The sequence below is a fragment of the Panulirus ornatus genome, chromosome 14, assembly GCF_036320965.1.
Source record: "Panulirus ornatus isolate Po-2019 chromosome 14, ASM3632096v1, whole genome shotgun sequence".
In the NCBI taxonomy this organism is placed as follows: domain Eukaryota; kingdom Metazoa; phylum Arthropoda; class Malacostraca; order Decapoda; family Palinuridae; genus Panulirus; species Panulirus ornatus.
The window spans coordinates 11744048-11756093 of record NC_092237.1 but is presented as its reverse complement, the minus strand read 5'-3'; the positions used below and the strand labels follow the sequence as shown (position 1 = coordinate 11756093).

At 44.3% G+C, this 12046-nt stretch overlaps 1 protein-coding gene across 1 annotated transcript in view; it reads right to left on the bottom strand.

Moving 5' to 3' along the window:
* IRSp53 (Insulin receptor substrate 53 kDa) overlaps positions 1–12046 on the bottom strand; it is a 217929-nt gene that overhangs the window by 183676 nt on the left and 22207 nt on the right. Inside the window, 1 exon segment of the mRNA XM_071669639.1 lies at positions 8612–8808. Coding sequence (XP_071525740.1) covers positions 8612–8698 — 87 coding nt within the window. The 5' untranslated portion in view covers positions 8699–8808.

Here is a 12046-nt window from a genome sequence, read left to right as displayed (position 1 = left end):
GTCAACCTGGTATATAAACTACCGGGAAAGTAGATCGACTGCCCTTCTCCAACAAGGACCTCGCCGGCCGTCTAGAAATGTGTAAAAACTGAAGTGAACCTGATGGGCTGCAAGTCACGTAGCTGAATAAGACAGATCAAATTATACCCACTAACTCACGGTCGCCTTGCGAGAGGCTTGAAGAACCAAGAACCGGTTCGCGTTTCCTTTGTTTCGAAGATACCTGCCCTGAATCATGTTGCAGTTTACTTCTAAGGCACAGCAAAAAAAAAAAAAAGGTTTTAGAGAGAGAGAGAGAGAGAGAGAGAGAGAGAGAGAGAGAGAGAGAGAGAGAGAGAGAGAGAGAGAGAGAGTGGCAGATCAATTTAAAAAACAAACTGGAAAACTAGAGGCTTCTAGGAACTCAGTCCATTTCGGTCTAAACACTACGACTCTCTCCAGGAGGCTGACAGGAAACCTGATATCCCGACAAGGAAAACAATGAGAAGGTCAGGTCAGGGCAGATTGCCTTTCATATGGGGTTAGGGTGAGTCGTGTATCTGAGATAATCCCCTCAGCAGCAGACAAAATAGTAGTAATGGCCTGGAGTTCCCCTACTGCCCTTCATGAGGGATTAACATAAGATGTACATAGGTAATGAACAGAGATTTAAGGCTATAGTCTGACGTACAAAAATAGGCACTAATCCACTGCAGCAGACTCTGTTCCTCACTACGAACATAAAGTCCATCTCAAAATGCTCTCTTATGTATAGCATCTACAATACCTAAGCTGTGACCAGTTCCATCGATATATTCCTCATTGTCTCATAATTATACTGTTATACTATTCCAAGCTGCCAACAAACATGAAATATAAGTCAAAACTGGTCGGACATTACGCACTAGAGTCACTTAGAACGAAAACCAGTAGCTAGACTGGGTCTAGTATACTTATCAACTTCAAAATTCATGTTTATAATTAAGATCGCAATGTATGGGATTGAGTAATGCCTTAATGTTATGCAAGTCAAACTACAGCTTACAAGATAAACTGCAGAATCTGCTTACATGTATCCCCTCGCTTGGGGAGCAGATCTCTGACCCCATCATGCTAGCTGCCACCATTACGGTTGTCATTGGTGCACATCTCAACCCCATACCAGTGCGAAAGGTCATGTCACCTGACGTGACCTTCTCAAAATCTTTTGTTTCAACACAGTTTCGGCTCAGCACCGGGCCCATCTGACTTAGTTCCTCAATTGAGAGGGGCTCGTGATGGCCCGAAACTACTAAAACAATCAACAGAGTCTCCAAGAATTGAGATTTATCTATCTATCTATCTATCTATCTATCTATCTATCTATATATATATATATATATATATATATATATATATATATATATATATATATATATATATTGCAAGAACTCACATTGGTGCGCGTGATCTAGTATATGTGGGAAATCCACAGGATAAACAGGATAAGTGCACTTTCGTGTAATGATCGCATCGTGAGGGGAGATACAAGAATGATAGCACAGTCAGTTGATATACAAGGAAGAGACGCAGCTAGGACGCCACTGGTAAACAACTGCGGTGAATGGGAACGCACGATCCGGAGTTTATGGGTAGCATGATCAAGATACACAGGCCCGTGTTGATGTTAAAGTCAGCTGAACAAGCAACTCCCGCAACCCCTTGTGGACGACAATACGATCTTTGAGTATGACAGCGTGACCTCTGGCCTTTATCCTTAAAGGGTCAGGTCAAAGGCCAAGCAAGGCCATCAGAGAGTTGTGCTGTCGTGAACAAGTTCGCTTGTTGGTTTGGCATGAATTCCTAATGACGGACGAATTAATTTAAGACATTTATACATAACTAAACAATGGCATCCATTATAAGCTTAATGCATGCAAATCCTTCTCGTAGAAATTTCAGATAATGACTAAGACAAAAGAAAATGCCTCTGGAGCTGTTTATACAGCCACACACGGGACAGACAAGCGGTTATCACATGCAAATAACAATCGTAAACCAAAATAGCCTAGACACGAACACTGACGCCATCCCTTAACCTAGATCAAGCCATATAACAGTTGATGACCTTCATATTCAACAGACAGGCCATTTCGCTGTATCTGAAAGTATCAATTGCAAGGAAAAGCTTTACCTTTCTAATTGCTTAAAGAACACCGTTAACTGCATGATTACAATTTCCACGTCAGTTAACTTCTCGTCAAATTATCATGAAGCCTCTGAACTGTGAACTGTCAGTTTGTGTTATTGTTTAAATAAAGCGATAAAAATATGTAGCAAATTTATGTGATTTGACATCTGTATCCAGCGTAAATATTTTGACTAATAACCTATTCCTATGTCAGTGATGAAGCGTGTTAAGTTCTACAAACGCCACAGCATCAGAGAATTCGACAATGTAACAGTTTCATTGTTCTCCCGTTTGAAGAAGTCAGCAGTTTAACATAAATGCACAATCTCTACTTCACATCATAACTGATAGCTACAATGAAGAAGTGAGTGCACGGTGCCCGAGCACTGATCATTTACCTTGTACACGAGGTCCACCTGTTTGGTCAGTTCCTCGACCTCCGTCATGCTGGTGGTGGTAAGGTGATGGGGATGCGGGTCTTCAGGCAGTCCAAAAAGGCTCTACTTGGGTCACTCTACAACTCTGGAGTTGCAGAACTTTTAGAAATACGATCGCCCACCAACACCAAGAAGTAAGGAGTCACGCCCTAGGACTGCCATTCTGATCCGGTCATTACACTTTGTCAACAACACTTTTTTTAAACTTAAATCACAATGACAACCAAGTTACCAGTCGCCTAAGATAGTTGGAAAGATTCTATTTTACCACTGATCTCTTTTCCAAAGAATCTGTTCAGGAAATCAATCGAAATCCCGGAAAATAGCGTTGTTTTGGCGCGTTAGGTTGAAAACACGAGTGGGAGCGAGGCTGGCGCGCGGCAGCGTAGACAGACTAACGATAACCTCGACGGCACGGGGCGGACTGAACGTTGCCGCCTCCCTGTACGGCTTCTGCTCCATCCCCGGCCCACCACCCTCACCACCACCTCACTACCCCCGCTCCTCCCTCTTGCTGTTATTACTATCACTGCTGCTGCTGTTGTTGTTGTTAGGTATGCTGGCCTGATGGTGCGTGATGATGGTGGCGGGATCTGGTATACGAATGTAATGCTGGCTCAAAAAAAAATGTTTTGCTTGGGACACCAAAGGATGGTTTTCGGAGCGCTGGAGACGACGTCGTACGTGTGTGATTGCACTTGCGTCTGCCCGATGACGGCGGAGGTAAATAATGATCCTGTATCTCCTACGTCTTCATATGCGGCGTGAAAAGGATGTGTGTCATGGTGAACCGATACATCCAGTCCAAAATATATACCACGCACGTAGGTGTTTGTCAGAGATGAGATCTTGATAGCGAAGCGAATGAGGCAAGGACAGCGACCGTTGTGGCGAGGAAATAGCGCAAATTATTTGTGGTGTTAGTGAAAACGATGGCGGTTGCGTGGTATGGAAGAGAGTGAGATGTGTTTGCTTTAGTGGTGTCAAGGTTAGGTTACCCGTCGTGACGGAGCACTTCATCTTCTTTGCTTCCGTGACTTTAGCTGTGAAGGAATTGGTTCCTGAGAGGGTAAGCGATATAGATGTTTTCACAAATGTTTAGCAACGGATATCAAGAATCCCGGTGACCGTGCTGATGTTCAGTGGGATTACTGCACTGAGGACGAAGCTACTGTGGCACTGGGGTTAGTGATATCAGGGAACAGACGGTAAAATAACCAAGACTACTGAGCGGGCACGGGAGGTGGGGTGACGTGACGGCCAAGAAATGCTGGTATGATAGGTTGTGGTGAGCGAGCATAACATAAAACACAACAAACAAAGACGAGGGACTGAGCGTTGCGGTGCAGGAATGTCGTGTTTGTAAGCAATCGTGCGACGGAAAGGATCACAGATCCACTGGGTGATACAAGTGACTAGTGGTGGTGGTGGTGGTGGCGGCAACTGCAGAGCTAATAACGACGGTACCTGATCATATTTGCAATTCTGGTCATGAAGGATGGGGGAATAACGTGAACACTTACCTTTTGCGGTCCATGTCTTGCTGCTGGATTATGGCAAGGGGCTTGCGACGTACGTAGGTCACCGCCTGACATTTATATATATATATATATATATATATATATATATATATATATATATATATATATATATATATATATATATATATATAAGCCTTCCGAGTTACTGAGGCGAACATGGGATCATATTTCATCAAACTTGTCAACCCTGAAAAAGACGGGAAACTTTTTAACATTCTCTCTCTCTCTCTCTCTCTCTCTCTCTCTCTCTCTCTCTCTCTCTCTCTCTCTCTCTCTCTCTCATAACACTCCACAAGTAACTCACGCGAGTCTCTTTTCTTCAACTGTAAAATTTCCAGCGGTGAGCGTATTTCACGGACTTTCTACTTATCGTATTACTGGATGGTAGAAAGGGTGTTTGCCTCCTTTCCTGATCCGATAATCCTTTGTTATCTTACGACCCTTTTCTTCCTTAAGATCCTTTTGTTCCTTATCTCGTGATCCTTCGTTCATTATCTCATGATCCTTTGTGTTTGTATTTAATCTTACAAGCGTTTGTTCTTATTCTTACTATCCTTTGTTCTATGTCTCGCGATCCTGTTCCTTATCTTATGATCCTTTGTTCCTTACCTTACGATCCTTTGTTTCTAGTATTTTCTCCATAAATCCCGGGATGGCGTTATGTTGTCTACAAGACGTACTACAGGCAAAAACGGTTAAGAAAAAATAAGATTAGATGCTGATGCATACGATTCACTGCATGTTGAATTATCAAAGATGTTCAAAATTATTTTTTCGGTAATGTATAAGCCCAATAAACAACGTAGAGGAAACGATAGAGTCTTTGGGTATCAAATATATGATTAGTAATGATGGTAGAGTTTAACAGCCCACGCAGAGGAGTGAAAGAACCTCAGTACGGATAAATACATGGAAACAAATTGTGTTAACAGAGGAGTGTCTTTTAAATCAAATGATCCGAGACCCAACGAGAATTTTACATCTATTGTTGTCCACAACAGAAACCTACATAGCATCTCGTAAGGTGTGTGAAAAGCTAGAAAAAAAAATCATAATATGATCCAATCCTCTAAAATGGCCGATTTGATTTCATAGAAAACAATAGGGTGACGCTCGATTCTGGATTGCGCTAGGATTGAGGTAACCGTCAACTTGATCAGACTTCGCGACGTGGACGCGGTTGAAAAGATGCGGTAAAACTTTAAGACTACAATACTTGAACCTTGAGAAGACCAGCGTCCTTAGAAAGATGAAAGGGAGTAATGAGAGGATGGAGCCTGGCTGAATGACTAGAGAAACTGATGTTTTCATTAAGGGTAAAAGCCCGCGTCAGACCTCGCTTGGAATATGCTATTCATATGTGCTCATCATACCTGAGCTGAGGCGAGGAAAACCTAGAACAAATTCAAAGAAGTGCAACTGAACTAATTCCCTCACTCAGAAACGAACCTTATGAGGAAAGACCCCCGAAGACGTGAAATAACTCTCTCTCTCTCTCTCTCTCTCTCTCTCTCTCTCTCTCTCTCTCTCTCTCTCTCTCTCTCTCTCTCTCTCTCTCGAAGAAGAAGAAGAAGAAGAAGAAGAAGAAGAAGAAGAAGAAAATGCAGTATCGGAAGAGATCTAATAGAAGTTCTAAAAACATATTTAATAAATTCGATAATATACGAAAATTTCTTCACTTTAGGCAGATCCAATGAACTGAACGAATGGCATGGAGATCAAAGAGCCGGAGATGTGGGCAAAAGTTCTTCCACTTGGTAAGACACTGGAATAAAGTACTCCCAGACGGAGTTAGTGCAAGTACCTTTAAGTCAAGGCTAAACAAATACTTCAGTTATAAGTTTTACCAATGACTGATCCTACCTCAGGAGGTATCATTTAACCCTCTCTTGTTTTCAGAGACCAGCCCAAAAGCACCTGTTGCTAAAATGGCTGGGAATGTTTTTTCCCCCGTTCACAGTTTCCCATACAATTTTCAAGGTAGTATTTTTTTTCCCATGTAGCACATAATGTTCTTTCTCATTTCTTTTTTTTTTCTGCCGACGGTTAAGCCGGAGGGGAAGGTGGGTGGGGGAGGTTCCCTCTGATTTACCATCCAGTTTCTGCCACAATTTTAGGTCTAGTCAGGAGATAACCTCGTTACGGACCTAAGGTCTCCCGTTGCCTGTCCTTTCCACGCTCTCCCATATACTCTTACCTTACGATCCTTTGTTACTTATTTCATTGTACTTTATCTTACGATCCTCACTCCCTTTAGATCGTTCCTTATCTTACGATCCTTATTCACTTATCTATGACTGTTCCTTATCTTACTAGCCTGTCACATATGACTGTTCCTTGTCTTACGATCCTCTGTCACTTATGATTGTTCCATATCTTACGATTCTCTGTCACTTATGATTGTTCCTTGTCTTACGATCCTCTGTCACTTATGGCTGTTCCTCATCTTATGAGCCTCTGTCACTTATGATACTTTGTTCCTAATCTTACGATCCTGTCCCTTATCTTAGGATCATTTGCTCGGTATATTATAATCCTCTATCCCGTCTTACTATCCCCTGTCCTTTATCCTAGGATCCTTTGTTCCTTACCTCGTGATCCTATGTTCTTTACCTTAAAGTAAAAAATTCCTTCTAAGAGGTTTCCCCATTTCATTTTCCCTAATCAAAAGTAGTTTTCCTAATATTTCATGAACTTTTTTTGCTTGTTCTACGGTGTCACTTTTTCCATTATCCGATGATTCTTTCTCTCAAGCCATCATGATTGTCCCTTGTCCTCTTTCCTTTACCATGGCTCTAAGAAATGCTCCAGGTCTTCCAGTAGCCCTTCTTCGTCCGCCTCGCCTCCAGGTCCACTCGAAGTGGTTTCATCCGCTTCGCCTCCAGGCTCGATCGGACTAGAGGTCCGTCCGTCAAGGGGGATGAGCTCGGGTATTTGCTCACTCGTTATCTCTCTCATTTAATTTCATGGTCATCACGCTCGAAGATGGGAAGCGTCCATTTTTAAAGCCTTAAGGAAGGAGTCTACCACGTCTGGATCCCCCAGTGCAGCTAGGTTTTCGTGTGTCTCACTGCTGGTTCACGAAGCTTCGGAAAACGTCGTTATGAACCGGCGGGAATTTTTCCACCTAAGCATTGCACTTTAACTATGTTTACGACTTTTTTAAAACTACTCACACTACGGGCACGATCTTGTGTCAAAGTACTTTCACCCTGCCAGACCCAGTGAACAAAGAGAATGTAACGAGAAGAAAAAAAAAATTTTAGTTGCGTATGCATAGAACATTCATTTGTGGATATATCTGATATACTTAAAGCGTATAATTTCTCATATGCAATGATTTGGAGCAAGTTTCCCTATGTCCCACGTTGCGTAAAAGGAAATTTGGGGAAAATATATGCTCATTATTTCCTCACTGTGGTTCCAGTAAGCTGTAAAACTACACCGACACACAATGCATTAATCTCCTATTCACATTGGCCCGTCCGTAGACAAAGGTCTATTATTCCGTCTCGGGTGTGTATACACACACAAACACACACACACACACACACGGGGGCGCTTTCTCGTCTGTGAAGGTAGTAGTTCCGGACCAGTGACCCAAGGATCGAGTGACGGTCTCCCTCCCAGCCGCCTGCCAGACACAGGGAAACATGACCCTTTTCCTTAGAGAGAGAGAGAGAGAGAGAGAGAGAGAGAGAGAGAGAGAGAGAGAGAGAGATCCAAGATCATGGATCTCCTGTCCAACGTAAATTTGAGGAATTCGTGAACGCATGTCTGTCCTTACCAGTCCAAGTCTCACCCATATTAAGGATGTCTTGATTAAGCACAACGGTACGACCCTTGACCACAACGGTACGACCCTTGACCACAACGGTTCGACCCTTAACCACAACGGTACGACCCTTGACCACAACGGTAAGACTCTTAACAACAACGGTACAACCCTTGACCACAACAGTATGACCCTTGACCACAACAGTATGACCCTTGACCACAACGGTACGACCCTTGACCACAACGGTACGACCCTTGACCACAACGGTACGACCCTTGACCACAACAGTACGACCCTTGACCACAACGGTACGACCCTTGACCACAACGGTACGACCCTTGACCATAACGGTACGACCCTTGACCACATCGGTACGACCCTTGACCACAATGGTTCGATCCTTAACCACAACGGTACGACCCTTGACCACAACAGTACGACCCTTAACCACAACGGTACGACCCTTGACCACAACCATACGACTCTTGCAGTGCTTGATGATTTATTTACACATATTTTGTTTACATCTTGAATAGAGGCTTTCATCATATGTAAATGTACTATTCAAAGGTTCCGTATAAAATTTTCATGTTCCCTACTGAATAGAAACATACTAAGACGACAGAAAATTAAGCAATCCAGTACGAAGAGAGCGCAGATACTCCTGAGATAAAAAAAAAAATGTAACAATATCCAGGACGCTCACCTTCAGAGAGCCAGCGCCTGATATCCCCCTGGCGACGATCTGGGTCACCATCAGAGGAGGGCCTGGTGCCTGGACGTTACCGGTCATCTTGCTCGCTAGGGAAGGCGAACGCTGAGGCAAATGACCTGTGGGTCATTATCATCACCAGGTACGCGCGTGCACCAGGCAGGACGCAGGAGATAGTCGTCATAAAGGACCTGCGGGATATGATAGGAACACCCTTAAAAAAAAAAGAAAGTAGGGCATTAGGGGAACGTGATTAAAGAAAGGGGGGAAGAAATGTGAGAAAAATGCTCGAAATAAACAAAATGCGGGAGGGAGAGGAGAGAGATGGCCAGAACAAGTTTTCAAAAGTTCGAGGAAATAACAGGAACATTATGAAAATAAAAATGGCAAGGTATAAACGAATCAACTCTGTGGAAGAAGAAAAAAAGGAAAGATAAAAGCATTAAAACGTATAGAATATGATTATGGCACAATGCAAAAGAGCCTCCAAAAGAGGACTATGAGAATGGGGGGGAAACATAGACATAATACGATGGAGAGAGAGAGAGAGAGAGAGAGAGAGAGAGAGAGAGAGAGAGAGAGAGAGAGAGAGAGAGAGAGAGAGAGAGAGAGACTGAACTTTAAAAACGAACAAAACACAGGAAGTTCTTCTGAAATGCCAGATTCTGAGGAACAAAAATAATAATGGCTTTTTAAAGGGCACAAGTTAAAGAGAACTCGCCAAGTCGGGGAAGGTAGAAAGGTAGCAGAGAGAACAGCACGGGAGAAGGTAAAAAAAAAAAAAAATACGTCGCAAGAGACCAGAAGGTCACAGGGCAACAGAACAATATGGCACAACAGGAGAGAAACGGGCACAGCACAACAGAACCATATGGCAAAGCAGGATAGAAACGGGCACAGAGAAACAGAACCATATGGCAAAGCAGGAGAGAAACGGACACAGCACAACAGAACCATATGGCACAGCAGGAGAGAAACGGGCACAGCGCAACAGAACAACAGGGCACAGCATGAGAGAAAAGATCACAGCACAACAGGCCAGCAACAGAAAAGCAGAGTAATATTCTCACCCCTCGCGATCAGTGGTGACTCTCGCATCTATACACGCGCCATTTCCGATCATTATCCTGGTTTTCTGCATCGCATTACAGAGCGTAGTAATGAAGGTGTGTGGGTGAGGAGGGAAGGAGTGAGGGGCACGGATGCTGAGTATTGTACGAAGGTGAGGTGCAAAATTTCGAATGCGACTAGGTTATGAGCGACGTGTGGTTCTAATGGGAGACAAGGTACGTGAGGATCTTAATGAGTGAAGAGACGTGGTTGAACACACACACACACACACTCACACACACCGACACACACACACACACACACACACACACACACACACACACACACACACAAAATAAAACAAGTTTCTGGAAAGCACAGAACCTGCAGCCTGTATTGGTGTGAGCCTGTACACATGTAGGACAGGTGAATGTAGAAAGTGCACTGGGCCTGTGGCCTGTAGATTGCAGAGGGACATGGTTCTACAAGTCCCATGGGGCTAGTCTGGAATTATAAAGCGTGAATAAGGCTTGTAGCCACCACAAGGTCGTGGTCTACCTAAGGTCTGTGACTTGTACAGAGAGTATACAAGCTTCAGTTTAGGAGAGATGGGGGTCAGGCAGGTAGTACTTAATAATGAAAAAGTAACAAAAAAAAGGGGAAGATATTACAGGAAGTACGTGATTACGGCGGGGAATAATTACACGACAGAGCAATGAGCACAACAAGAAAAGGGAAAGTGATGGGAAGATGTATCAAAAGGGAAGAGAAGTCAGGAAACGAACAAGACAAAAATAATGATTACAAGAAACGCAAATGTGAAGAAAATTATCATATTTTCATTTTTTTTCTTTTTCTCTCCTTGTTTAGTGAGTGGACGACTGTGGCTGCTGACCTTTGGCAACAGATGACTACAAAACTGGGGGGGGGACACCACCCGCCCCACCACCCCCCCTCCCCCTGAGTTACAACCGTGGCTACAGCTTTAGATACAGTGAGTGAGCCGCGTTACGCAACACAGACATATGTTGCCTTCACTGCTTGGTGAATGTGAGCAGATTTACAAGCCGCCCCCCACACACACACACACACACACACAGGATCTCGACGTGCAGTGCCCGCCCACAGCATGCGTACAGACACATGGGAACGCACATTAACATTCAGGTGCGAAGGATGTTCAAGTCTGTGGTCGACTCTCATGGCACAGACGGGAATAATCAGACACGTGAACCAAGTCGAGTACGTAGCAATGAGCACATTTAGTCTTGCCCACAGACGCTCAGACACAGACGCACGCACATGGAACATAAATGTGCATATATATGTAAATTCATATGTAGACAAGATTGAATCTAAAATGAAGACATGTGAACACACACACACACACACACACACACACACAGAGCAGCAGCAGCAGTTGGCTGGCCTGGCTAGTCAGTGTGTGTTGATGGTGCGTCGGAACTCAACGAGGAAAACTCGACCAGTAAAAATATAGAAATACGAGCTCAAGAGATCAGAGCTGATGGTGGAGGGGGGGGGGTGAGAGGTGAAGGGGCTTGGGTAGAGAGGAGTGATGGCGTTGTGTGAGGGAGAGAGGGAGGGAGGAGGGTGAGAACTATAGCAGTACTGGTTAGGTCGATATATATATATACGGAGGCGGAGATGGAGGGAGGATCGCTGTGTGAGGACTGCTGGTACAGTGTTGGGAAGGACCACGTCTTCTGCAGGAGGGAGGTGTCCTCCAATAACCGTTGGGGAGTGAGGACCACGTCTTATGCAGGAGGGAGGTGTCCTCTAATAACTGTTGGGGAGTGAGGACCACGTCTTCTGCAGGAGGGAGGTGTCCTCCAATAACTGTTGGGGAGTGAGGACCACGTCTTCTGCAGGAGGGAGGTGTCCTCCAATAACAAGTCTAGCCCCCAGGGACTAGGATGGGGAAACCCTGTACCAACCACTACGTCTCCTAGGGCCGGGAGAGGACGTAATGCCATCTAGCCACCACAAGCCAGCCCCATTCCCCCAGGGGCAGGAGAGGAACACCACCAGGCGGCCCGTCCCACAGGGGTACGAGGGGACAAAGTCACCCTCAAATGATTAACGTAAAAAAAAAAAAAATCCATCATTACATGAAATTACTCTCGCTCCTGAGGGACATTACAAACAGAAACGGTTGCCAAAGAGTTCTCAAAAAAGTTTGCCCAGATATCAGGGGGAGAAAACCCAAAGTCATTGAAAGAAATCGTAGGCAGAAATTGTGGGATGGAGCAGTTCGTTTTCCATCTCTCATTTGCCGACAACATTAGTCAGGTTAGTCATTTCAAAGTTAGACGAGTTTGAAGCTGATTTCCCCGGAGGGCACACAGTGGTAATCTCCGA